Source organism: Etheostoma cragini, chromosome 14 (genome assembly GCF_013103735.1).
Source record: "Etheostoma cragini isolate CJK2018 chromosome 14, CSU_Ecrag_1.0, whole genome shotgun sequence".
NCBI lineage: Eukaryota > Metazoa > Chordata > Actinopteri > Perciformes > Percidae > Etheostoma > Etheostoma cragini.
Genome location: NC_048420.1, coordinates 2,962,038 through 2,989,818, shown reverse-complemented (window position 1 = coordinate 2,989,818; position 27,781 = coordinate 2,962,038). Strand labels below are relative to the sequence as shown.

Sequence of the window (27,781 nt, the reverse complement as noted above, 5' to 3'; positions counted from 1 at the left end):
GTGGAGAAGTGCAGACCACCCCAATCCTATCAATGGCGATATTTCAATGCAAGTTAATCATTTATATAACAATGTTGGAAAAAAAGAAATCTTTATTTTATCTTCATTTAGGGGGAAAACATTTTTTCAACCATAATGATACAGATGCTCACAGGTCATTATAGCTGAACAACGCACTTAACAAGATTTCATTTAATGGACCCATGGTCATGTTTGACAATGGTAGTAAAATATCAGGTGGTTCAAAAGCATGAATCAGATGCCCATGTTAGCAGCAACAGAAAATAATACATATCAGAAAAGAGTCTTCTTGCCAGCTATATGGCAAGAAGACTCTTGCCATATAGCAAGAGTCACAAGATAAGATAAGAATACATACTGACAAAGATTACAGAACAATATAACCAGGTGAGGCAGCGTGTAAACCCATCTAAGGTCAGGTTACCCTTTCTTTGTGCAGATTTTTTCAGCCCAACATTTAGGATATATATACAGTATATACAGTATATATACACGTATATGTGACACTTATGAAATAATGTTGAACTAGTAGTATATAGCAGTATCACAACTAGAGAAGAGTCATTGAGTTAGCAAAGTAACTCTATGTCAGTTACATAGCAATATCTATGTATTTTGTATATACATTTTTCATTTGTAAAAGGACTAATGTGTTATTTCTTTTTCTTGCTTTAAAGCATCTGCATTGAGTTAGTAGAACTCTCAACTCTCAACTCAACTACTGTTGAATACAGCATAAAGTTTAGGAATTTTTTATTAAACTTCATTGGCATCACTGCTTATCAAGACTTCATAGATACACATAGATACACATAGTACCATATGTTTTATTGCTTTGACTGTGTATGGTGATATGTTCGGAAAATGAGTTTCTTCCATGTGCTGATGTATTACTTGTCATGCCCAGCAGAGGGGAGGCTGATACTAGTGTTCGACCGGCGGTCCTCCACAGAGGAACATTATGTAGTGCTGGGTAGGGGAAGAATGAGATGTATTAGTTTTGAGCAAAATGCTTCTACAACGTCAAGAAAATATAAAGTAAGGAGTAAGATGCTAATTCAGAAAATAGGTATCCAGGGCCTTAATAAGCCTTACGTAAGTCAAACTGTGTTGCTTTTTACCATAATGTTGTATTGGTTGTACATGGATACCTGACTGTCATCATTATTTTTCCGTTGGTATTTTGTGAGTAATTTGTTGTCCAGGTTAGTTGGATTAGTGGTTGTGTTGTTTACAGTAGGTATGACCTTAATCAGTCACTGCTCTTTGTGCAGGGAATCTTCATTATCAGCTGATGCTGTATGCCTGGTTTTATATGATGAAGACTTTTGTCGTTCAAATATTCCCCGCTACTTTGAATGATACAAAGAAGACAGTCAACCCCGCATTAATAAAACATCATCTGAAGCAGTGGAGAAAATATACAGATAAAACAAGGCTCAGTAACACTGGAATCTTCCTTTAATAACTCAGGACCTTTGAATGACTGCCCTCAGGTGGTTTAAAATTCCACAGTGACTCCTGCCAAATATCCCTCTGAAATGTCAGCAGTAATTACTCCTGTGCTCTGGGACAACCTCTCAAATGAATGAACACAGGTGGGGATCATGCCTCTCTCTCTCTCTCTCTCTCTGTGTGTGTGTCCATATAGGCCTATCCCTTCTGTCCTTCTGTCCTTCTGTCCTTCTGTCCCTCCCTTGTTGTCGGAAACTTCTTGAACTCCGCCGGAGAATCTTTGGCAGTTTTATCAAAATCTGTGCTCCCCTGCTGCCAGAGGTTCAAGGCTTTCTATTGTGGTTCTGTGTGTGTGTCTGTGTGTGTGTGTGTGTGTGTGTGTGTGTGTGTGTGGTTACAGTGAGGGGTCCTCTTATTGCCACTCCCTGCTTCGCTATAATATGTGGAAGGAGAGAACATGTGGGACTGGCTGACATGCACGCACGCATGCAAGTAGGCACACACACACACACACACACACAAGATAAGGTGTGTCTACGGCCATAATCTTCTTAATGGACTCAGACTAAAGACTGACAACAAGGGGGAACTTCTTGCTCTGAAAGACATTAACAAAATCTTCCCAGGAGGACCACTACTGTATTGTGTTTCTATTTTGTTAGGAAAGCAAAGTATAATGTGAGGTTTTATGGGGGTAATGTGCGGGCTTATTGCCTTGCCTGGTAAAGTGACTTTCTGGAGTCTTGTCATCATTGTGAGAGTGCTATAGGCAACCAGCAGAGACCCCATGAAGTTCCTGAGCCAGATCAAGAAAGAATTCTGCAGCTAACCCACAAAAACTAACTCTTGGACAGAGCTACTAGGTAGGCTGTTTCCACCTGTTTCAAGTCTTTACATCAAGCCATGCTAGCTGTCTCCTGGCTGTAGCTTCATATTTAAAAGATATAAAAAAGACATTTCAATCTTTTCCTCTAACTTTTCACAAGAAAGCAAATAGGCCAGTTCCCAAAATTGTATACTATTAATTTAAGGATACATCATTACAAATAAACTGGTTTTACAGAAGCTGTTTTGTAGCTACTTTTTATGTCTCCCCATCGGGCTCAATTCTCCAAGATTAACTTGATGTGCACCATCTGTATCTTTACATACTGCTGAGGGACTGGGAGGCTATTTACAGTTTATCTGAAGCCCCAGCAATTGGACTTTTTGGTCAACTATAACTGAACACACATTCCACACTGCGCTTAAGGCATAGTCTGTCTAGCGTTATAAATTGATTCTGCTGCCAGAGTTCCACAGCAGATGCAAGGGAAAGACCTTCAAAGGACCTTGAATTGATGAGTGTTATCAGCATAAAGGGAGACACTATTGCAATGATGTGCTATAAGTTCATTTTCAATCCATTGTTGACTCTCAACAGTCATGTAGCAATAATTCAAAAGTGTGTCAGCTAACAGACAATGCATGGGTTGCAATGCAAATTTTCCTTTCAGTAGAAGCATTCTGACTGTAACTATGATATATGTAAGGGTCTGGATATAGGTAGGAGACGGGCTGGTCTGTAAATACACCAGCTACAACAGGCTGTTTAAAAAAAAAAAAAAATGCACATAAAGAACTATGGTATGCGTAGTCACTCATCAGGGTTGTGACATAGTGACTCATAAACCAGTAACATAAGCTATCTATAGCCTATAGGCTACTAATTGAAATGTAGGAATCATCTTATAAGCCTCCCCTGAGTTGCCAAGTGAAAGTAAAATGGATGTTTTATCAATAATGGATGGTAAAAGCGAGCCAGTTCCAACAATTAACTTAATAAGCTAATATAATAGCTGTGGTTTTTTTCCTTATTTTCCTGCAGCCAAAATAGCTCTTGGTCTCCACAGAAAGGGTGCATTAGTAACGATTTCCCACCAGGTCATGTAGTAAATTGTGGCTTTCAGCTAAATCAGTTGAAATTTGATCATTTAAAACCAATGAGCAGACCGAAGGAAAAAATCCGCATACATGTATTTAGAGGATAAAAAACAGGAGGATAATGTTCCCTCAAAGTCAATTAGATAACAACGCAGGTATGGTCCTACATCATAATGCGTCACGCGGGTATACTAAAATTACATATCATTTATAACAACTTTGTTTAGAGGACACTGGTATTATTAGGCCTAGTCCACATAAAAAAGGCATTGAGTTAGTTGACATAGCTCTTCGAAACAAAACACAATGTTTAGCACCTTGAAACTCTAAAGTACACGCAAAAGAAAGAGCTTGTGAAGGCAGCACGTTTGTCAAAAGTTCAAACAATCAGTATCCTAGCAACCACAAACTCCAGCCAGCGTTCCGCACGGTTCTGCGTAGCTAGCACGCTAACGCTAGTCAAGCTTGGGTGTTTAGCGTTAGTCTTCTGAAGTTTTACAACACTTTTAACTTAACTTAGCATTACCTTACCTTTACCGAGTGGTTTTCGCCAAAAAGATGGACGTATTACTCGAGGCACAGACCAAACCACTTTCTATACTGTCTGCATATAGTTACATCCCACCACGACGAAAGGAAGGAAATTCGTACTTTAACAAAGACTCAACGGTAAATAACGGTTTGCTATCATAGACTGTATATATGGCGGAATATATATTGAAAATATCAATGTACGGTGGCTAGAATAAGTTTACACACATGCTAAAGTTGATTAAAAAGAGGAATAAAAAAGCATTTTTTTGGAAATTGTTCTTTATGCCTTAATTCAATTTTTTTTTAAATTAATACATTTTAATTCCAAAGGCCAAGGGAACTGATAATGAATACATTATTCATTCATAAAAAAAAATGGTGTCCTTAAATGGTTGCATTGTCCTACATTTTTTTAATTAAGGCATTAAGATCAACTTCCAAAAGAGGTTATTTATTCCTCTTTTAATCAACTTTTAATCATGGGTGTGTTAACATATTAAAGCCACTTTATATACAGTTTATGGTTGCTATTTGATACTTTACATGACTGCCAGCTGTGCTTACATAATCTCACTGCTAAAGCTAGGCAGCTAGCGTAAGCTAGTTAGAAATACTGTTTTAGATGAATCATAATGTGACAGTATCACAGCCAAACATATGAATAGGAAATTGGAATCCACTGCTGTTTGTTTTTGTGTGACCCCTTTTAAGAAGGGGTTGTTGTGATTCCCCAAAATGGCATAAAATGACCAGCTTCGGTTTAAGGACTGGCTTTGAATGATAAACTCTGGTTCGCTGTCTCTCCATAGGTCCCAGAAGTGTTCACGTACGACCAAGTGTTCCAACAGGATGAGGGGTATGACATGAGACTGCAGCGAGATGACAGAAAACACTTTAAAGGAAGAGGACTGGACATATATGAGGAGGTAGTGACCACTCTTTAGTTGCTATCTTTGGATGAGCTCAACCTGGAGTTGAATGAATCGGACCAGTGTGGCTATCCTGACCTCAGCAATATAATATCTCCCCTATAACGATATATTCCTAACGAGTCTAATGTCTTCAAGAACTTAGACTCGCTAGGAATTGTGGGAAATTGTCTCTAAATGTATACTTGTTTTGTACAAATCAAGGATCTGACATATTTTACATCCTTTTGTAATCCAAACTCTGTCCTGGATTTTAATATTATTATATTTTTTTTCTTTGGATAATACTGTAGCACCTAAAATCCAAAGTAAATGTCATCTTGAGCAGCTAAAGTCTATTATAGATCATAAAAAATCGCTCTGTGGCTTAACTCTAATTTTATTAGCCATATATTCTAGCCATTAATAGACAGGATAGCCGTAGTCAGGAAAGGGGGGCGGGGGTGAGAGAGGGGGAAGAAATGCAGCAAATGGCCTAAGGTCTTTTATATAGACCTTAGTGGTTCCCTAATGTTTTATCTGAAGTCTCTTTTATATAGGCCTTAGGGGTCCCCTAATACTGTATCTGAAGTCTCTTTTATGTACCCCGTAGTGCTCCCCTAATACTGTATCTGAAGTCTCTTTTATAGAGGCCATAGTGGTCCCTTAAAACTGGATCTGAAGTCTCCTCTAGACCTTTGTGGTCCCCTTATAAAATATCTGAAGTCTCTTTTCAAAAATTCAGCCTTGGTGCAGAATTCCAGTCACTAGAGCCAGTCCCACAATGACCTTTCCTTAGTATGAGCCATTTCTGAGTCTGTAGCTTTTGAGGAGGAAAGAGGGGGGGGGGGGGGGGGGGGGGGGGGGGGGGGTGCAAGGTGGAGGCTGTGGGTGTGGCTTTGACCAACTGCCACTTTGCTCGTTTGAAAGCCATGATGTCTCTCTCTCTGTCATGGGTGGGCCAAATTCTCTGGACAGGCAAAGCAGAGAAAGGGGAGGTAACCTTGCCCCTTGTGACCTCATAAGGAGCAGATTCCAGATCGGCCCATCTGATCTTGCAGTTTCTCAAAGGCAGAGCAAGACACCCAGGGCTCGGTTCACACATATCGCCATTTCTAGCCACTGGGGGACCGTAGGCCGGCTGGCTAGACCTCACAAAGTGAAATTGTCATGCCATGGGACCTTTAAACGTATGAATTACTGTTCATTATTATTTATCCAGTAATGACATCAGTGGACATTGCCTATAGCACTGACCACCATTATAAGCAATTGCAATTTGCAAACAGAAGCTTTATATGATGTTGGCAATATGGCCTTTGGAGTAGATGGAAATGTCAGTATATTATGAGAATGTGTCGCTTCTGAAAGAGCATAGATTTAAAAATGTTCCATACTTATAAGTCTGTACATTTTTATTTAACCACGCGGTAACTGACATATATTTACATCTGAGTTTTATGACATTGTTTTATGGCTCCTTTTGAAGCCATTGCATCTCCATGGAGGAATTATTCATGTCGAGAAAACTAGCTCACTGAGTGAGTTTCTGGGTCACTGAAAGCAGAGAGGGGAGGGGGGGGGGGTGAACAGAGCAGCGACACACACACCGCTGAGCTTGTAATTACAGCGAGTTGAGAGGTTGGCTGTCAGAGTTTGTGACAGCTCTTGCTGAATTACATTTCTGGGCCAAGATTCACATTTTATAAACATTTTATTGTATAAATACATTCAGAGGATAATGGCAGTGTTTTTTTTTGTGTGTGTGTGTTCCGGTTTTTACTAAGGGTTAAGAAATTAGCAAACCTAGGAGGGAAGCTGCTGCAGCCAGAAGCAGGAACTGAGTCTAGGGACTGGGACTAGTTACCCTGACCTCCCTAAAGTCAGAGGCTGCCACCGTTCAAAAGTGCCCCGGGCAAAAACATGGACTTTTCCTAATATAATATCATGGTGTAAGCTATTAATTTAATTAGTTACTTTTCACTCCTGCCAATATTGTACCCTAATACATGTAGTGGCAATGAAGAGACAAAATGAAACTGAGAAGACAATTATAAAGACGATGATGAAACAGGAATCCATACCAAATTTATTCAACCCAAACAGGATAATGGCTAGTCTTTCTTTATCCTGTCCCTCTTTGCCTTTGCTCAACCGCAGGAGAAGTCCAGAGCCATACCGGTGCGCTCCTCTGCGGAATACGGCCGCCGTCCTGTTCCCCCCACCTACCAAACAAGCCGGCAGCACTCGCGCGTGGCTTGCATAAAAGCAGAATTTTTCATGAAAAATGGAATCATCCGGAATGTGGCAGAAGGATACGGATCGGTGGTCCCTAATTGAGTTTTTGTTCTCATTGTTAAAAGAATAAACTGGTGTTGTAGCGTGTAGATTGTACATGATGGGTCCAAAGTAAAAAAAAAAAAAACATATCATCCATTTCAACCATCATTTAATCAGATGGCGTGTGATCATGGTGCATTATTGTAGTCTAGTCATCATTAGCAATACAAATTGTTACTTTAAGTGAAATATTTTCTGTCAAAACACCTTAAAGAATACATCAAAATATGAAGATGGGGACTGAGGATGCTACATTGTCTATGGCTGAAATCACTCCACCAGTATGAGGGTTATTCAAAGGACGGTCCAACAGTGTGTTCCAGTTATTGCAGCTGGATATTGCACATGATATCAAAGATCTGACTTGTTATTCATCTTTCTGCCTTCAGTCTAATGGTTGCTTTTATCAAGAGAATGAATGTTCTGGATGACAGGCCTAATGTGAGATCTTAAACTGACTTCCATACCGACTTCTCTATTGAGCCTGCCACTTACTACTGAAAGAGCGACTGAGATTAATTCAAAACTGCAGAAGTTTCAGAGTTGCTTCAAACCAAACCCACAATCATTCATATACTGTATTTGATCTCCCTTGGCAGTTGATTTTTTGTCACCCCGGCTTTATGAAAATGTACCTCTTTCTCTGCATAACTTACCTCTTTGATTTGCAAGTTCTTGGAGTCTTTTTGTGTATAAATTCTGAACCCACGCAGCTGAGACTCCTACATAATAGGATTTGTTTTTAGCACAGACAGCTCTCATTTGCTTCTGCCTTTGTACTCTGGCAGAAATTGACTATTCTTGGAAATTATACAGTATTTTACCAATCTATTTTGGTATTCAAACTGCAGTGTTTATTGAAGAGGATTAGGAGCTAATACAGAAAGGAGATGGCATTTGAAAAGGAAATAGAAAAATAGTTGAGAAAAATGCGAATGTCTTGTAAATTAGTATGTGGTCACAAAAGCCGAACAATGGTTTCACACCTCAAACAGCAGATTCATCTGCATAGAACAGGGACAATGGGTATTCGTAAGTGAGAGGGTATATTAATAAATGTGATAGTTACACCATTACAAACATACCATCATGTAATATATTTTAAGGAATAGTTTGACATTTTAAGAAACATGCTTAGAGAAATTTGCTTTCTCAAATATTCTCTCTATTGCTTTAAAAAAGATCATATAGTGTTCAAGATGTTATCAGAGCTACTGTAAAAATAGTGACCAGTATTATTGATGATTGATACAATAAATACATATTCCAAAACCTGTGTTGTCTCTAATCATTCAAACCAATGACCTTACGAGCGTTCTGTGATGAGTCTTTCATGCCGCACTAAAACAGACACAGGACGTCAATTTATCTACAAATGTTTAATGAATAACAAAAGGATCACAGTGGACATTTACACACATTGCTGCTGGTTTGGTTTCAGATGAAATTGTAAAAAAAAAAATCCTTGATTTCCCCCCCCCCCCGACTCTTCTGTGGGACACAGATGCACCTCTAAAGCTATAAATACAAGTCACAGGTTTTGGCAACTACCCAACACACTGGCTATTTGCTGGCACCTACTGCTCTCTACATGACAATAAACTATTGTGGAATTCATGTGGAATAAAATGGAACAAATCGGTTCACAGCGCCAACCAGGCACATAAAAAAACAAAAAACAGCTCGGCAGGCAGCTCAGTTTGCTCATTTATAAGGCTCTGAAGCACTGCAACACCAGCATGACTAATTAGCTCCAGACCACTACTATTGTACAGATGGGTGACTGCGTTCCTCGAGAGCTGCACTAATTTGGCAAAGCTCTCTTTAGTCAGGCACTCTTTTAGACAGTGAAGAGACTCCTCGGAGCAGAGTTCTTGTTACACTTGAGATGTGAAAACCACCCAAAGTGCAACATTGAAGGATTGTGGCAGTGCACCTCGGCCCTGCTCTACGATGTGTTGCTAAGGACAAAACTGCTTCTTAACAATTGTCTATCCATTGTGCTGCAAGCTGCTGGTAATGGGTTTTAGTTATGGAGCATGACAAATCACTTTGACGGCCACTTTGTGTGTGTGACTGTGTTCACAAGTCTTTTTTGTTCGGTTAGCGCGGCATGCTCAAGGCATCACAGTCCCTTGTGACAGAGATCGGGTCATCTCCGTGTGAACAAAGTAAGTCTTCAGCTCTCCTTTGCCCTTCACGTTAATGATGCCACGACATGAACACATGTACCCTAGCGTTGATAAGATATGACGCGTCTCCTCTGTTACCTGTACGAGAGAAAGAAACACGACTAGAATAAGACGCTCACTAGCACGCTGGAAGACATGCACCTGTATTTTGTAGGACATCCCACCTGGATTTTCCCCAGTACCCCAGTGGTCTCCATCCTACTGGCCACATTCACACTGTTTCCCCAGATGTCATACTGAGGTTTCTGGGCCCCGATGACCCCTGCAATCACCGGCCCATGGTTAATACCTGTAGCAAAAAATCACAAATGACATGGTTTCGATCTCCTCACAATCCCATAAAATGAAACAACCATCTCTGTTTAGCCACTGGGTCATTGCAGCAGCAAAATAGTAACAGGCATTCACAGTTAGCACTCTGCTCCAAATTCTGATGTTTGTCTCTTGTACAGTAGCCTTCCAGCTAAACAAAAGTGTCCATAATATGAGAGCATTTCTCACAAATAGGCCACCTGAATCTGTTCTAATCATTTGCCACTAAGTGGAAAATGTACAGGATTTCAGGGCAAACCTAACCAACTGGAAACTAAAGGGCTCGCTTGGTATTCATAGAAAATGAATGTCCCAATATACACAATGATGAAATCCATACCAAATCACAAATTACATGGCTGATTGTTCTGCATAATCACATATTAGGTTTAACGTTTGCTCTCAAACAGGAAGGGAAAAAAAGCCTCACATTCTCACCAATTCTGAGTCTGAAGTCGTTGAAGGAGTGTTTGTTAATGACATCTAGCTTCCCCACAAGAGCAAAGGCAAACTCCACCATGGTGCCAATGTGCATGTACTGTCTGTCGTGTTCCTGAGGGAAATGCAGATGGACGAAAACAAGTTAAAGGTGCTATCTGAACCATGTGTTGTGATGGACTAGAAAGCAACACTAACTAAGTATGTGTGGATAAAGCAGATTTTCCAGTCAGGGAGATTTTGTTTTTTTAAACAATGCGTTGCTACATTTCTCTGTGATGAACTCATTTGCTTCCAGCAACTACAGAGATGTATTCGAATGAGTGTAGTAATGAATCACTGATGCTTGAATGGGATGTGTAGCACATTTGAGGGTTAAGGGCAACCCACACAAAGCTTCCAAATGTAAATGGACAGCAATAAATACTTTGATGCTTACACTTCATCCTGTTTGGTTGCCTTAGATGAAAAATGACAGATTTATTGAATGTGAGCTCAAGCTGCCAAAATGTTTTTTGCACTCTGAAATGTGGTGACCATGTGCGAAAAGCTCACCTTGTCCTTTGCCTGATCTTATATTACAAATATGAGCTCAACTAAAAGCTGGACAGCAGGAGCTCTAACATCAGTGTGTCACTTTGTGGCCATATGTACGTCGAGGCCATGCGATGTCAGCGTGTGCGCGTGTGGGACTATAAGTGCGTGTGTGTAGATGCGTGCCTGTGCACACTCTGGTCCGGGTGTCACATTGAGTCCCGTTGCAGCCATGTAGGTGCTACCAATGGTCTTTATCTTCTCCACCCCGCTGAACTTAGGTTTGGATAGCAGCTGGAGACACAAAAAGAATACAGTGCATACCATGACATACACAGGAGTAGGAAATAACACTAGCTTCCGGGTACACTGCTGGTTCATTTGCCTAATTCTTCTACTTTCTTTAGAGCGTAATCACCCGGTGTGGCTGCTTCTCTAAAAAGCAGGAAGATCAGCGTGAGCGGAGTTTACCTCATCAAAGTCTGCTATGATCTCGTTGAGAAGACGGAGGCACTCCAGTCCTTCCTTATTGACATCAGACTCAGTGTAAAACTCTTTGAAGTCTGGGATGGAGGCGAACATCACACACACAGAGTCGTACGACTGATGATAAAGGTCCTGATAACAAGCAAGAAGAAGACAACAGCTGGATGGATGTATTGATCCAGCCGCGGTGATAGAGAGCCCAAGGCAGATAGTCCCGACCACAGAAAGAAGACTTATGAGCTGAATACCAAACACAAATCAATGACATGGACGCGTTCAATAAATAAAATGAAGTAACCATCTCTGTTGAGCCACTGGGTCATTGCAGCAGCAAAACAGTAACAGGCATTCATCACAGGACCGACAGAAGAACAGACTTAATGAGGGTGCCAAGTCAACCAAAAATGTAAGAGTAAAGGAGAAATATAGAAATGGAAAGTATGTTTTTTTAGTACACCATTCAGACTACAAACTCGGCATATTACCATGAAAAAAAGAGACAATCTTAAATAACATAGGGTAAAAAAAAATTAAATAAAAAATTAAAAAAAATAAAAAAAACACTCCATGCGACCCCCACCCTTTAATATGTTTTTAACCCTCCTGTTGTCCTCGGGTCACATTTTACCCCTTTTAAAAATGTCTGCTTTTTTAACTCAAATATTAGGTATATTTCTATTTAAATGAGGGTTATTACCATGAATTACAAAAAGTACAGTAAAACTAGTGGTAATTAAATGGATTAAGTGAAAACTAAAAAAAGAAAGTCTGTCAGTTTCTGACCCGGTAGGACAACACAACGGTTAACTGCTCATTAATGGTTGATTTCTTGTACTGCACTGTAACTTTTAATATTTTAATCGTTTTTTATGTACTTTGAATTGCCCTGTTGCTGAAATGTGCTGTCCAAATAAAGCTGCCTTGCCTTACAGCATGCACAGGGACAGCATGCAACAGCAGCAAAGCATAAAGAAGGAAACAAAGAAAATATGGAACTATACTGGGAAAGTGAATGATGCATTCAACAGGTAACAGTTGAGAAAAACTAAATAATATAATAATAATAATAATAATAATAATAATAATAATAATAATAATAATATGCCCATAAAAAAGTGACAGCACATTCAGATAATGTAGATCCCATCTCATATATTCAAGGGAATAGTTTGACAGTTTGGGAATTACTCACACCCCTACACCTGAGTACCACAATACCAGCATAAATATACTTAGACTGTCATTTTTCCTGGGAATTCACCTCATTTTTCCAGTTGCGTCCCAGGAAGTGTTCGGCGACGTGGGCAGGTAGAACGTTCTCCAGCAGAACCCGGTTGAGGTTCTCCATGGTTTCGATCTCCTCACACTCCCTCTTGAACTTGTCCCTCCACAGGAAGTCCAACCTACAGTAATATTCATTCTGTTACAGGAGGACACAGAGTAAAGAGAAACCTGTGTCATTCACACTTAGCACTCTGCTTCAAAGCTGAAGGCCACAAACCTTCATCAAGTTTAAGGAAAGAGACTGAGAAGTTGTCATTTAAACTAAAAGTTACATTCTGATATTTGTCTCTTATACAGTAGCCCACCAGCTACACAAATGTCTCCATAATATGAGAGCCTTTCTCACAAATAGGCCACCTGAATTCTGTTCTAATCCTTTTCCCTAATCAAGGGCTCGCTTGGTATTCATAGAAAATGAACATCCCAATAAAGACGAAATGATGAAACAGTGGGAGATGCTCGGCTCTCATTGCTCAAGGAAACAGGAAGCTGACGGAAACGATTTGCATAAAAGGTAGCTACTGCTTTAAAAACAAAACAAATTATGTTTGGGTTATTCATGCTTGAGGGAGTTTTCTTTCTATCGGGGTCAAGACATCCCAGGAGTGTGGGTGTGTGCATCAGATGGGGTTCCCTGAACACACCATTTATGCTGGTGTATTGTATGTCTGAAAGCTCCAGGCTACCTGTGGGCTGGCCCCTACAGGGTGTGTACTGCATGTGGGAGTGCTTTCTGTCGCCAGTGAGATATGTTTCACATCTATGTGTGTATGAGTATTTAGCAGTTTGGATGATGTATGTGTGCACTTAATGTTTTTCCCTTTAGATAAAAGTGGTGCCAGTTTATCATGTGCTAAAGTGTTGATAGAACTTGTGTATTTATAATGATTGGTATGCACAGTTTGAGCACTTGCTTCAGTTGTGGAGAGAGGAACTTCAGTACATCCCGGAGCCCAGAAAGTAGGCCAATTAGAAACTAGCCAACACGCCTGTAAATGAGCTTTGCTCCATCGTGCATCTGTTCTTGGGGGATGAATTACAGATGCATCCGTTCTCCTAACCTGCTTTCTCCTCCCTCTGATTAAATGGTTAGAAATGGGCTCATTAGATTTGACTGTGAACATTTTGCAAGGCAAATTTGTTAATATGAGGATAAAAGCATGTCAAAAATGGATGCCCCTTGGCCCTGTGCCTTCATATCTGGCAACGGCTCACTTGCTTCTGCGTCGTGGGCTTCGGGTCACGCCACTTCTAACACCTTTTGACCTATTTGCAAAAATATTTTGAGGATTCTAGATGAAGCATTTTGCTGCAGGATTTTATCCTCAAAAAGCATCTGGAAAGAGAAACCCAATTACCCCTGAAAGACCTTGATAATGAGTTCAGACATGACAGTAACAAAGATTTTACCCCAGCAGAGATGTGTTTCCAAAACACCTTCGGGTGACAGTGACCCAGAATGAAAACGACATATGGAGCTGTTTGGACCAACTGTGGCTCTCAGGGGAGCCCCAGTTTTGGGTACAGAAGCTCTTGGGGGAGTCTTTCTGTACAGAACATCTGTTTTGGGGTCAGAGATGATAGATGGTACCCCAAGAAAAGTTAAACACACACACACACACAAAATCTGTGTCAGCTGAGTTAAGCTCTCATATGAAGGGCCGGGCTGGCTGCTCTACGGCTACAAAATATCAGTCTGAAGTATTTTGATCTTTGATCATTTTGAGCCAAATCCTTGTTCACTTGCTTCCAAATGTTGTTCTGGAAAGTAGTGCAGATCATTTCAGTTCCATTGGCATTAAGTGTCTTGTTTGAAAGTCTCTCCTCATGCAGAGAATTTCAGTAAAACATTCTGTGACAGCGCAGATTGGCTTACACCTCCATAGAGATGTTACTGTGGTGGACCATTTAAGAAGACTACTGACCTGCCTGGCTAATACCAGTAGGGTGATGAAGAAGATGAACAGAGACACAGAGCCCATCGTCTTTAGATCCTTCAGCACTCCTGGTCTGGACACAGAAGGAGACAGATGCATGTGTACTTAATATTGTTGGAGTTGGACTTTTAATTGTATATTTTTATGTGAAACACAGATCCGATATCTAGACAAATGTCATTCTCAATTAGTGATTATACTCCACAACCAGGGATTATACTCCACAACCTTTGGGGATAAAACAACAGATCCTGATTTGGAAAAAGTGTAAATAATTTAGATATCATCGTCCTACATGAAACATGGAACCATTCATTTTTACTATCTAACTGTGTATCTAACCTAATAATAACATTGACTTTTCTGTAAAAAAGAACAATGTTAAAGATGGAAGAGATTCAGGGGGAACATTAATTTGTTATAAAACACAGTATAAAAAGGACATGTCACCAGTGAAAAAGGGAAAAACTCACCTTTGGAAAAAATCAACAGAGATTTAGTTGATAGCACCAGAGATATATGTTTATGTGCAATCTATATCCCACCCTCAAACTCCCCCTACGACACTGAGATCTTTCAAGAACTCCAAAAGGAGATGATTAACTTTCAGTCAATGGGTCACATCTTAATATGTGGAGATCCCAATGCAAGAACTGGAAAACAGAAAAACTACATCAAAGTAGATGGAAACCAAATCTCCCCAATCCCAGCTCACACAATACCACAAAGACAAAGTTTTGATAATATTATAAACAAAAATGGAAAACAAGTTCTCCAGATATGCAAAAGCCGAGATTTCTAAATCAATAATACCCGTGGTGACTCTCCTATTCCTCTGTTTTAGGTAACAGTGTGGGGGATTATATGATAACCAATTTTGACCGTTAGGATATCAATGCCTTAGTAGTTTTACCACAACTTCCCTTTACAGATTACTGCCAAACACCACCTTATTAAAAAAGGTCTACAAGGTCTAACATTGCACCAGAATAAGAAACCAGCTAAATGAATGACCTCTATCAAAAATGTATGGAAAAAAAATGCAGCAACATAGAGGAATATTTAACTGCACTTGGCAGTACAGAAATCAATTCAAAACTTAATCTCTTTTTATAAATATCCATGCATAAAAGATGGAGTAAATCTGGCTACACAGCATTTAAACCATATATTTGATGAATTAGCTACAAAATCAAATCTCAAAATAATTAACTATAGAAGCAAAATAACAACAAAAAAAGAAATGGAATGATACTTAATGTGTTTATGCGTGAAAACAACTAAGATTACTATCTAACTGAAACACAGAGAAGCCAATGATAGTCAAATACGCGCCCAATACCATCAGGCACTAAAATACTACAAAATACTAACCAATAAGAAAAAAGAGCTTTACAGGTCTCAAGAACGGAATAAAATAGAAGAAACCACTGATCAAAACTTCTCCTGGAATTAGTGGAATAAATTCAGTCCAAGAAAAACTAAAGATAAATTAACAATACACAATGGTTTGATCTAGAAAAATCATTTGGGGTTTTTGTATAATACTGATTATAGTGCAATCACCCCCCCCAACACACTCAGTAGTTGAAAATCTTCCACCAGTTAGAGGAAAAGGTGAAACACTACAAAAGCCTCCTGGACGCAGAAATAGAAATACAGAGCCAACTGCAGGCTCTGGAGGCTGGAAAGACTGGTGGAGTGGACAGCACCTGCCCTGAGATGCTAAAGCCCAGTGGATTCTGGGTATTTCACTGAGATCTGGATCCACTGACTCATCACCCCTATTTTCAAAAAACGATTAGACCCTAACAATTACAGAGGCATTCGTGTGAACAGTAGTCTGGGGAAGGTTTTCTGCAGTATTATTAATGCCAGAACATTAAAGATCAAATTGGCTTTTTACCAAAATATCGTACATTGGACCACATTTACACTCTGCATATTCTTATCAAAAACTACACCAAACTTAAAAATAGGACATATTTGCATGTTTTATAGACTTAAAAAAAGCTTTTAACTCAATATGGCATGATGGTTTATTTCATAAACTTATTGAAAGCAGTATAGGGGGTAAAGTTTATGACACTTATGAACTAGCATTGGTCACACTTCATGATACCATAATCCAGTTCCTGCTCTATGCTGATGATCTAGTGCCGTTGTCCCCAACAGAAGAGGGATTACAACAGAGCCTGTCCGTCCTAGAGCAGTACTGTCAGAAATTGGCACTGACTGGCAATCTGAAGAAGACCAGGGTTCTGGTATTTCACAGGAGAGCCAGATCTCAGGGAAATAGCCAGAGTTACAACTTCACTCTGGGTAACACTAGACTAGAACAAAAGGGTTCATATAATTACTTAAGGGTTGAAATTAGTGCATCAGGGAGTTTCAAACTGGCCATAAACACACTATGTAATAAACTCAGAAGACTTTGTATGCAATCAAATGCAAATTTGGAAAAACAAATAGCCCTGCAAGAGTCTGGCGAAAAATCTGGAATTCTCTGATAACACCAATAATGCTTTACGGAAGCGAAGTTTGGAGCCCGGTTTTGAAACTACAATTTAAAAACTGGGGCAAAACTCTAAATGAAAAATTACAATTAATTACAATAAATTCTGTAAAATTATTCTAAACGTTTGCCTAAACACCCCAAACAATGCATGCAGAGAGGAACTCTGTATATTCCCTCTGAAAATTAAAAATACAAATAAGGTCAATTCAGTTCTGGCAGCATTAAAATCAAGCTGATACAAATTCCATTGCATGCAAATCTCTCCTGAGCAAGAAGCAGTGTTCAGATGCACGGTCAGGTACATGGAGCTAAACGCAGTCAGTAGTAGACAGACAGGCGGAGAGAGAGACCGGTACACTGAACCTCAGAGCCCCCACAGACCCAATCCTCAGTCTTCAATCATAAGATTTGAAACTAAATTAAAAGACGAGTATAGAGAACAATGGGAAAATGAAAGCAAAATACAACACAAGCTCCTCTGTTATCAATCCCTGAACGTACTGTAGATATCGCATTGGCTAAATATCTCAAAAACAAAAAATACAAAAGAAATACAAATTTTAACAAAAAACAGAGTCAGTGACCGTGAGCTGGAAATTGAAAGAGGTCGCCATTTCAAACTGTGGAGACCAAGAGAGGAACGTGTCTGTGCACACTGCCACCAGGATATCGAAACAGCATTACATTTCCTATGTACATGTCCCATGTATGAAAACTCAACCAAATATTTCCAAAAAATTGAAAAACATATACCAGGCTTCACTACCTACACTGAAGACAAAAAGGTTCCTTTTTTTAAATCAGGGGAAGATAAAAGCACGGCATGGCTGGCAGCTAAATATGACTTCTCCTGCCACATTACAAGGATAAATAAATACACTTTTTTATATATTATCATTTTTTTTAATTATTATTTTAAAGTACACTTTGAGGGACATGCACTTTATTTGTTTAGTATCTACAATCATGTCATAAGTATCCAGTTTACTTGTGCTATTACATCAGATGTATTTACTGCATGTTGTTGTTTATATGCGCGTTTGTTCGTATGCTTTGCCAACACACATGGATTGTTTTGTGATGCCAATAAAGCAACGTGAAATTGAGAGACAGAGCGAGACAGAGAGAGAGAGAGAGCGAGAGAATACAATGATCAATTATTAAGTCAGAAAATTGCCTGAAAAAACTAAACTAACATGACTTCACCCTTCTAGATGTATTGTCTGTGTAGCCAATGCCTGGTTACACATATTCCTCTGTGTTGTGCTCCATTGTCTAAAAACTATTAAAACACATACAGTGCATACAGAAAGTATTCAGAACTCTTCACTTAATTTGTTTTGCTTTTACTTGCGACATGATATTTCTACGCTGTGTTATTGCTACTGAAGTAAAAGGTCTGAATTCTTCTGCCACCACTGGTGAACCGCCTACTCGTTTTGAAGACAGGGCATCATTAACCCTAACCCTAACACTCAAGCAGACATTATTTCACTCGGTTAGATTTCCAAACTCTGCAACTCTGAACCGTGTTTTAATAAACAGAATGAAATGACCTCCCAGATTTTTAGGGAAAAACATGTTTAAGAATGAGGAAATTTGATCAGCAATGATGTGTAGTAATTAGGAGTTTCAAATACACATACACATTAGAAATCACTGGTACAGTATTGTCTAACATCTGTGTGATTCTTCTTATAACATCATTTTTTTTCATTTATTTTGCACTGGTCAAGAGTGGACCATATGGTTGGCATGTATTAATTTGCTTTTACTGGTGTACATAAGAGGAGAAACCTATGAAACTGTAGTGGGACACACAGCGTCATGCCATGCAAACCTATCTTTTAGGGTATTGCATTGTAAATTGATGCTTGTTAAGACACAAATTTGATCTGCTTTTTTATTTAGCTCTGGCTTACGACTCTATTTATAGTGCTTTTGGCAACAGCAGCACACTCTTCATGGTAATAAAGCCACAGTGAGGAAGAAAAACAAAAGCGAGTTGGAAAATATGTATTTCTTCCCCTGGTTATTTTTTCTTTCTGCTCTGAAAACTTTGTGCATAATGAGATTTCTTCAGCAGTGAGATTCCAGCTGTCACTCAAATGTGAGAAATGAATTCAGCACCATCAACACAAAGTGCTGTATCTCATTGTGCCACTCATCCTCCTCCACTCCAGGGGTTACACTTGATCGACATTCATATGGGATATTGCTACCTCAGCGGACCTGTCCCTGGGTCCAGTCTGATTGGACTTTTTAATAGGCTCTGCACAACTGATGCAGGCGGGTTTCAGGGTCAGAGGGGGGATAGAGTGTGTGTGTGTGTGTGTGTGTGTGTGTGTGTGTGGGGGGGAGGGTACCTATCCAGTGTATTGGTGGGGTACGGCGCTTTGCTAAATCCATCCAACAGGGAGGCATGTGTCTGGAGGATGATGATGTTGTATATCACCACGGCAACCAGCATCACCACCATCTTCAGCTCGTAGTTGATCCTCAGGAACACCGAGCACGACACCAGCCCCAGTATACAGCAGTAGATGAAGTACTGGAGACCGAGGAAGAAAGAAACATGGTGACAAAGAGACTTTTCTGCCTTTTCTGTGTATGGAAGTGTGTCTGGATGGAAGTAAAAAGATGAAAATGCATTTTTTTTTTGGCCAGTGTAACATGCTGCCCTAGGAAACCAAAACAGAATGTGAGTTTGAATACTATCATGAAACTATGTGTCAATGTACTTACACAGCAACCACCTTTAGTTAGTGTGTCTAAATGTGTGTATAATCTCGCGCCACTCATGATTAAGATAATCATCTTGGTTTGTCTCGGGTGATTTTTTTCTTCTAGCTTGGTGTGAAATGATGTCATCAGCATTATAGTTTTGAAATGGTTACGCAGAAGTTTCCTGGAAAACATTGTCGTGGCTGCCTCTTAATAATGCATATCAAAGTCCCGCCCATACACCCACCCGACCAATCTGAAAGCAAGATTACTTTAAATACAAATCTCAAATGTTGCTGTTCAAAATATGATGTTTTAGATACCAGTCAACTCATTTGAGATGTTTTTAGGATACTGGAGGCCAGTAATTATTTATTTTTTTACACTTTCCAGCCCATGCTAGTGACCTCTCCCTATTGTCCTTACTGGCAGATAAAACTTGTTTTCTTCTGTGTCCAGGAGGCTGTCATCAGTCAGATTCACAGGTGTAGTTATCAGGACTTCAGGAGAAGTGGTTGTCAGGACGTCCTCCATGGATCCTCCAGGGTCCTCCACGAAGAACTAGGCAAGGCAAGGCAACTTTGTTTGTATTGCACATTTCATACACTAGGGCAATTCGACTAGCTTTACAGTGTAGTAAAAATGCAGCAAAGGTAAATATATTTACATCTTATGAAGTGAAAAAGTAGGCTAGTGATCCAAATATAACATGAAAATAAAATATAAAAGAACAAATGCTCCCATATTAAGATGCACAATTAACTTATATTTTTTAAAATTAAGGCATGTTGAAAGCTAAGCTAATATGATACATTTAAGCCATTACTGGGTAGGGTAGGCAGTATAAAATAGGACAGACCAAAGTGGTCAGGATCGGGCTTGTCTAATAGCTGGTAGGCCAGCCCCAGATGTCCTGAACTAACAAGTAACAGTTACAGCAGTTCACATTACGCTTGCGTTGTAAAGATTTGCCCCAGAGTTTACTGTTCTCTAATTAAAAATATTGTTAAATATTGTTTTAATAATGTGGGAAGGTAAGCAGAGCTAGCCTTGAATATATTTCCTTTGGGTCGAAAGGAGCCAGTTGAGGTGGTTCGGGCATCTGGCAAGGATGCCTCCTGGGCCCCTCCCCGGGGAAGTGTTCCAGCCACATAAAGGTGGAAGGAGGCCTCTGGTAAGACCCAGGACTAGGTGGAGGGATTGTATCACCACCCTGGCCTGAGATCTTCCAGTCGAAGCTGGTTAATGTGGCTTGGGAAAAAGAAGTTTGGGGTCCCCTGCTGGAGCTGCTGTCCCCGCGGCTCGATACCGGATAAGCAGATAAAGATAGACGGATGAATGGATTTCAACGAATTGATGATCTATAATCCTTTTATCCTTCCAATCTTCACAGGGTGGAGTTATAGAATGCAAGTATTTACAACACTACATTTCAATGTCTCTACTCAGTACATGTAAAACTTTTCTACTTGGTTTTTGGAGGCAATAATGAGCTATTGTCAGAGAAGTATGCACACATGTTTTCTGTGTGAATCACTAACAACCTTTACAATTAATGCATCAGCACTATATAATGCAGGTATCAATGCCATTGAAAGTGTCACATGTGGCGTCATATATGAAACAGCAGTAAATTGAAAATATGTTTAACCATGCAGTGACCCAGACTGTTCCACCATCGCTGGACCAAACACATCCACATCTTAACTTGTTGCTGGCTTTTTACCATATTGAAGACAGCCATCACAAGTATGAGGGCAGTGGTCGTCATGGTGAGGACCAATCGTAGCCAGGGATTATTGGTGACGATGATGTGGGACGAAGTGGGGAACCAGGTTAGAGAGCAGAAGGACCCCTTCCTTCCCTGCTAAGGACGCAAAGAATCAGAGGGAATAATTACATTAAATTAATTAAAATCCCCCCACACACACACACACACACACACACACACCAACATCATCACATACCACCATACATAGAGATAGGAATGGGAAACTTTCCATAAGATCTGCTCTCATTGCAAATCCCCTTTTAATCCTGATTTATTTGAATAATGGCCTGAAAAGCATTTTTTTTGCAGATTATGATGTCACAGTGGTGACCTTTAGGGTATAAAATGTCATCCCTTCATCATTCTATCCTATTAGACACTTGTGTGACATTTTGTCATAATTAGCGTAAGAATTCTTGAGTAATGGCCAAAAAGATGTTATGTGAGTAAAAGTGCCTGTGTCTACCAAGTTCTAACCCTCATCCTTGAGTCCAGGTGGACGTATGAGCCAAATGTGAAGAAATTCCCTCCAGGGGTTCCTGAGATATCGCGTTCACAAGAATGGGACGGACAGCCCGAAAAAAGACAAGACAAAGATAATGGCTATCAGGATAATATGCCTGTACAACTCAGCATAACTTCTTTTTCTTCCTCCTCGTACTTTGCATGTAAAACATGGACAAGCTTCATTTACAATCAACTAGAGAAGTGAAAAAGTGAAATATGAACTGTTATCTAATGCACACAGCTGCATAGGGAAATTAATTCATGTTAAAGGAAAGGTGGAATTCATGTCAACTGGAGAAGTGAAATTCTATTTAGTTAAAAAAAAAAAGTAAAACGTTGTTTTAACTTAACATCCATCTATTATTTTTTAATGGGGCATATTAGTTAAACAACATACTCCGGTCATTTTGTGATAGAGAGCATTGCACCGTTATTGTGATCAAACACGTTTCTTAAATCAAATGAGCTAAGCTGTTGCTAAGAAGAAAGCAAAACCGTAACCACTGGACAAATCTGTTAGACCTACAGAAAGAAAGAACAAAAACACAGTCACTGTAGCCTTCACTGTTCATTTTTGTTCTCGGCGGACTACTCTAGTGTCGCAAATCCTAGACTCAAAGTGTGAGAACCCTATTAGAGGCCATATTGAGGTATGAAAGGTAAGAAACAAGTAAAAACTGCCACAATTATAGTTAATAATAATTTAAAAGAGGAACACGATATCAAGGATTAGACCCTAATAAAAGAAAGACGAGTTTCACTCAAAACTCTTGAAGGGATATTTTATCGTTGGAAAGATGAATATATCTTTAAATTGTGTCCAATTATGTAGTAGAAATGTTTTTTTTGTTGTTGTTTTTTTAGAAACATAGAAATCCCAGAATGCACTTGCTTCACTGCTCTACAAATTCACTCCCAGTCTACCGTTTAAAGACATAGATTGACAGGCATTTAACTCAACTCAAGTGTTTTATTGTCATTTCAACCATAACTACTAAAAAAACTTTTCAAAGTGGCTCAAGTCGTGTTACACATTTAAAATATATAAAAATGACATAATATAAAAATGACATGCGAACCAGGCTACATTTAGTTTACACACATCATAGGCAGCAAGAGCGCTTAGTGGGCTGTAAATATATGTAAAAAATATGCGTGAAATGTAGAGTAATAACTCACACACATGTTCCAGACCTAATCATACACAGATGGAGAGAAGTCAGAGTGTGGGGGGGGGGGGGGGCAGCTGGACCAGCGCAGTTGCTGGAGTACGGTGTCTTGCTTAAGGGGACCTGTCAGTGCCCAGGAGGTGAAGTGGCATCTCTTCAGCTAATGATCTACACTCCGTATGGGGAGTTGAACCGACAACCCTCCGGTTCCCAACCCAGCTCCCTACCAACTGAGCTACTGCAAGAATGGTCGCGGTCTAACAGTCACAGACTGCACCAGTGGTTAGCAGTAGTTGGATAAAATCGTGTCCTTGCTACATTACTGGAAAAAAACATTATGGTGTTTTTACATTCCGCCATTCCAATGGTACCTGCTCGCCTCGGCTCGGCCACGATGCCCCGTCCTCTGTTTCCATTGCAGATTAGTGCCGCCTCATGTGTGAGGCGAGACGTGGCTGGTCGTCATAGCAGCAAACTGACGCGGCAAACACACAGAACGTCAAAGGTGTGTAGTTTTTGATTCTCGGCGTGTTGCCTCAGCCACGTGGCAACACATGGCTGTGGCAACACACCGAGAACGGCGTGTGACTCGTCCAAGGTGAGGGTTGGCCTCCGCCAGGACCGCGCTTTGTCACCAATCCAGTTTATAGTATTTATGGACAGGATATCGAGGCATAGGCGGGGTGAGGAGGATGTGTAGTTCGGTGGGCTCGGGATCTCATCGCTGCTTTATGCAGATGAGGTGGTCCTGATGGCATCATCGGCCTGTGACCTTCAGCCCTCACTGGATTGGTTCGCAGCCGAGTGTGAAGCGGCTGGGATGAGGATTAGCACCTCTAAATCTGACAAAATTTTTATCAGCAGGAAACCGATGGAGTTCCTTCTCCGCGGATGCGGTATTACATTCCATTTATCGCACCGTTGTGACAAAAAGGGAGCTGAGCCAGAAGGCAAAGCTCTCGATCTACCGGTCAGTTTTAGTTCCTACCCTCAACTATGGTCATGAAGGCTGGGTCCTGACCGAAATAACGAGATCCAGGGTACAAGCGGCCAAAATGGGTTTCCTCAGGAGGGGGGTCGTCGTCTCCCTTAGAAATAGGGTGAGAAGCTCAGTCATCTGATAGGAGCCAGTCGAGGTGGTTCGGCCATCTGGTGAGGATGCCTCCTGGGCGCCTCCCTAGGGAGGTGTTCCAGGCACGTCCAGCTGGGAGAAGGCCTCGGGGAGGACCCAGGACTAGATGGAGAGATTAAATCTCCAACCTGTCCTGGGAACGCCCCGGGATCCCCCAGTCGGAGCTAGTTGATGTGGCTCGGGAAAGGGACGTTCGGTGTCCCCTAATGGAGCTGCAGCCCCAACAACCCAATACCGGATAAGTGCATGAAGATGGACTTTACAGAAGAAGAAGCCCAAAGTTGCTCATAATAAGCGGACTTGGCAACACTGCTTGCTTCAGCTAAAGAGTCCAACCCCCTATGGCCAGGTTGAAAACATGTGGAACTAGCTGGCTGTAGTCCACAGCCTCTGGGCAAAAATCCCTCTGATGACATTAAATGAGAATATTTGCATCATCAGAGCCTTTTTTCCAGAACCACAACATAGAGAATTCTAGTCTCAGGGACATGAAGGAGGGATACATGGTCATTCAAAAATACTACCGGGTTTCTACTGATACACAGCTTAATGCTAATCGGTGAAGTATCCCTTTAAGCGCGCACAAACACACACACACACACACACACACACACACACACACACACACACACACACACACACACGTTAGACATGCCCTCTCTGAAGCAATATGTGGGTTTAGGGCAGAACCAACGTTATTGATAACCCCCCCCTTATTAATTATTATTTATAGTATAATAATTACGCGATCACACTCTCTTGAGAAGCTAGAGGAAGGGAAATAGATAAGACAGGCTATTAGTGTTGACATCATTTATTGATTGTCCATAAAATACTTTTGACAGGTAGATAACACCTATTCCCTGCACTTATGCTGGATAACAAACAGCAGCAGAGACCTGATGAACAAACTATTCAAAACATCTGGTCAGCAAAACACAGGCGATAACTGGGTCCCTATAGCAGTGATCCTCAACAGGGGGTCCTGGGACCCTAGCAGGGCCCCAGAGTAAATGCATGGGGGCCTCTAAATATTGTTAATGTTTGAAAGATGTTTCTAAATGTAAAGTAACTTTTCTAAATGTAAAGTAACTTGATATGAATCAAACATATTATTAACAAATATAAATCAGCAAAAAAAACACTGATAATCTGCTTACTGGCCTTCAGGTAAGGTAGTCACTGAGGTAGCCATCCCCAGATACAGTTCATCCAAAGGATTCCCCGTCTCATGTATGTTAAAATCATAAAATCCTGCCAACAATTAGAAGGCTATTTTAATAGCTTAGTATTCTTTGCAAAAAACCTATCTCTAAGTGTTGTTATAGGCCTTATTTATTATGCTAATAATGAAAAAATTAATGAATAATTAACTTCATGTTATACAACATATGTAGTAGGGGGTCCCTTCTGTATCTCTCTTTCAGTTAAGGGGTCCTTGGCTTAAGAAACATTGAAAACCTCTGCCCTAGGACATGCCACTGTTGAGCTGTGTAGCTGTTATAGAAGATTCAGTTCCAACTTTATATTTCAGATGGTTCGAGAATTAAAAACTATTGTTTTTAAAAAGAGTGTAGAAGGGAAGTACTTACTCTGACATTAAGAGTCTCATTTTCACTCATAATGTTTTTCTTCTATAAAACGTTTTTATGTCAAACAGCATAAGTAATTACCACATCACTAATTGATCAAAACACCCTTAAAATAAGACAAACTATATATATATGTGTGTGTGTGTAAATCCAGAGAATGCAAATAAAAAGAAATAATTAGATAATTAGATGGTCAATGTAAAATAGGGGAATTCAACCTTCGTTTTCGCAGTAGCTTTAAAGTTGAAAGTACAACTTCCATTAATGTCCGACTCAGTAGTGAAAAGTCAACACCAGAGCTTATCTTGTGTGCTGCTTACTGGTGGTGATTACCACATTTATTCTCGATGAAATACACAAACTTGGGAGATTGGTAGAGAATGCATTAAACAATTCACTGGAAGATTAAACATCAAAAAAATGAAAGTGTCAAAGTTAATGATTTCAACCTGTAGGAAAATGATTGTGTCATCAGCATATAGGAAACAATTGGACTTTTTGCAAATAGGATTTCCATATGAAAGAAAGAATGAAGGTACTTTCCAAATTGTTGTTCTTGTATGTGTAGTGTGTGTGTATATGTAATGTATGTGTGTGTGTGTGTGTGTGTGTGTGTGTGTGTGTGTGTGTGTGTGTGTGTGTGTGTGTGTGTGTGTGTTTTAACTAATAAATTCATGCAAACCCACCAGAATGTGACCAGCAAAGCATAGAAGCAGGATCAAAGCCAACAGCAGGAATGCCAGACCAAAGGAGATCCCCAACACAGCAGTTCTGCAGTACACACACACACACACACGCACACACACACACACACACACATTACTCTAAAACCTCTTGGCACCCTCGGCCCTCTGCAGTGCCGTCCAGGGAAATAAATGTAGTGCAGGTTCTAATGTATTCTATGTCAGAGCTGCAATCCATTTACACTGAGTAAGCAGAACTGTGGATGGTACAGTAGCATACCGTATGTGCTTTGTAATGCAGATATGCTTGTGTATCACATTTTCTCTGGAGGAATATAATATGACTGATAGGGCTCCTTGCCATGAAACAGATGTACGTGACATGTAAATATGCAGAGGGATGCTGCTATACACAGAGCCAAGATAAAGAGTGTGAGGGAAAGGTGAATTGGACAATCAATGGGCGCATAGATGCTGAATTACACCTTTGGCTCTCAGAGGCAGAAAATTAGCATGACTGTGAATTCATCTTCTCCCATTAAAGAGACTTTGATTTCACCTGATCTATAATAACCACCAGACATGTTGCCCTCTCATTTCATCTTCTTTTTAGAATTCTGCCTCTTGGTCTACTGCCTCTTTTAATTTCAGCGTGGTCCTGTTGATGACACAGCTGGTGCCAAACGGCTTTTTTCCACATCAACCCGCTGCCACAGCTGGAGTTGGCAGATGCCAAGGGGACTGTGCATTGTTAAATCCTGTGAAGGGGTGCACACTTACTTGGGTAAGACGAGGACCTGCACTATAAATATACAGCAGAATATGAGGCAGGCACAGGTGATGTAATACTTGAAGGCTGGCAATGTTGTGGATCTGTACTGTTGAGAGAAGGCAAAGAAACGTCATGAGGATGTAAATCATAGCAGCAGTAAAAAAATGCTAAGGCAAAGTAAAAATGAAATAAATGCACAAATACACAATATGAAAATGTGCCAGACTTTGTTGTAAAATGAACCAAAAACCAACGCATAAATGATGAAAAGAATATAGGAATGTGAGGACAAAGTTGTCGTGTGGACAATCTGTGTCCTATAAGGGTTGTACAGCCTCCTACAGACTTGTCTTTCACTGACAACTGAACTCCACTGAACAATACTGGCAGGTGTTTTGTATGCACTTGCCTACCTCTTTCTCCAGAGCTTTGTTGTGGAAAAACAATGAGATCCTCTGGATGTCCTCAGACTTCAACCACTGTCTAGAGACACAAGCAAATCAGAAGGATTCAGACAGTGCAGAGGGACCAGGCTCTGGATGGCGTTAT

The 27,781-nt window shown here is 40.2% G+C and overlaps 2 protein-coding genes across 2 annotated transcripts in view; one reads left to right on the top strand and one right to left on the bottom strand.

The window, feature by feature from the left end:
• Positions 1-3,804: 3,804 nt before the first annotated feature.
• Positions 3,805-7,226, top strand: c14h5orf49 (chromosome 14 C5orf49 homolog). Its single transcript, XM_034891932.1, has 3 exons — positions 3,805-4,068; positions 4,743-4,859; positions 7,002-7,226. Exons 1-3 carry the CDS (start codon positions 3,958-3,960, stop codon positions 7,179-7,181), a joined length of 408 nt encoding a protein of 135 aa, XP_034747823.1. The 5' UTR covers positions 3,805-3,957; the 3' UTR covers positions 7,182-7,226.
• A 1,315-nt stretch (positions 7,227-8,541) lies between these two features.
• The window catches only part of adcy2b (adenylate cyclase 2b (brain)), a 46,541-nt gene continuing 27,301 nt past the window's right edge, over positions 8,542-27,781 (bottom strand). The window contains exons 12-24 of the mRNA XM_034892749.1: positions 27,646-27,715; positions 27,241-27,338; positions 26,464-26,548; positions 21,333-21,473; positions 20,033-20,167; positions 19,249-19,433; positions 14,353-14,437; positions 12,405-12,563; positions 11,129-11,275; positions 10,844-10,951; positions 10,124-10,238; positions 9,538-9,662; positions 8,542-9,451 (exon numbers count right to left, since the gene is read on the bottom strand). Coding sequence (XP_034748640.1) covers positions 9,299-9,451; positions 9,538-9,662; positions 10,124-10,238; positions 10,844-10,951; positions 11,129-11,275; positions 12,405-12,563; positions 14,353-14,437; positions 19,249-19,433; positions 20,033-20,167; positions 21,333-21,473; positions 26,464-26,548; positions 27,241-27,338; positions 27,646-27,715 — 1,606 coding nt within the window. The 3' untranslated portion in view covers positions 8,542-9,298. The remainder of the gene's footprint in view (positions 9,452-9,537; positions 9,663-10,123; positions 10,239-10,843; positions 10,952-11,128; positions 11,276-12,404; positions 12,564-14,352; positions 14,438-19,248; positions 19,434-20,032; positions 20,168-21,332; positions 21,474-26,463; positions 26,549-27,240; positions 27,339-27,645; positions 27,716-27,781) is intronic.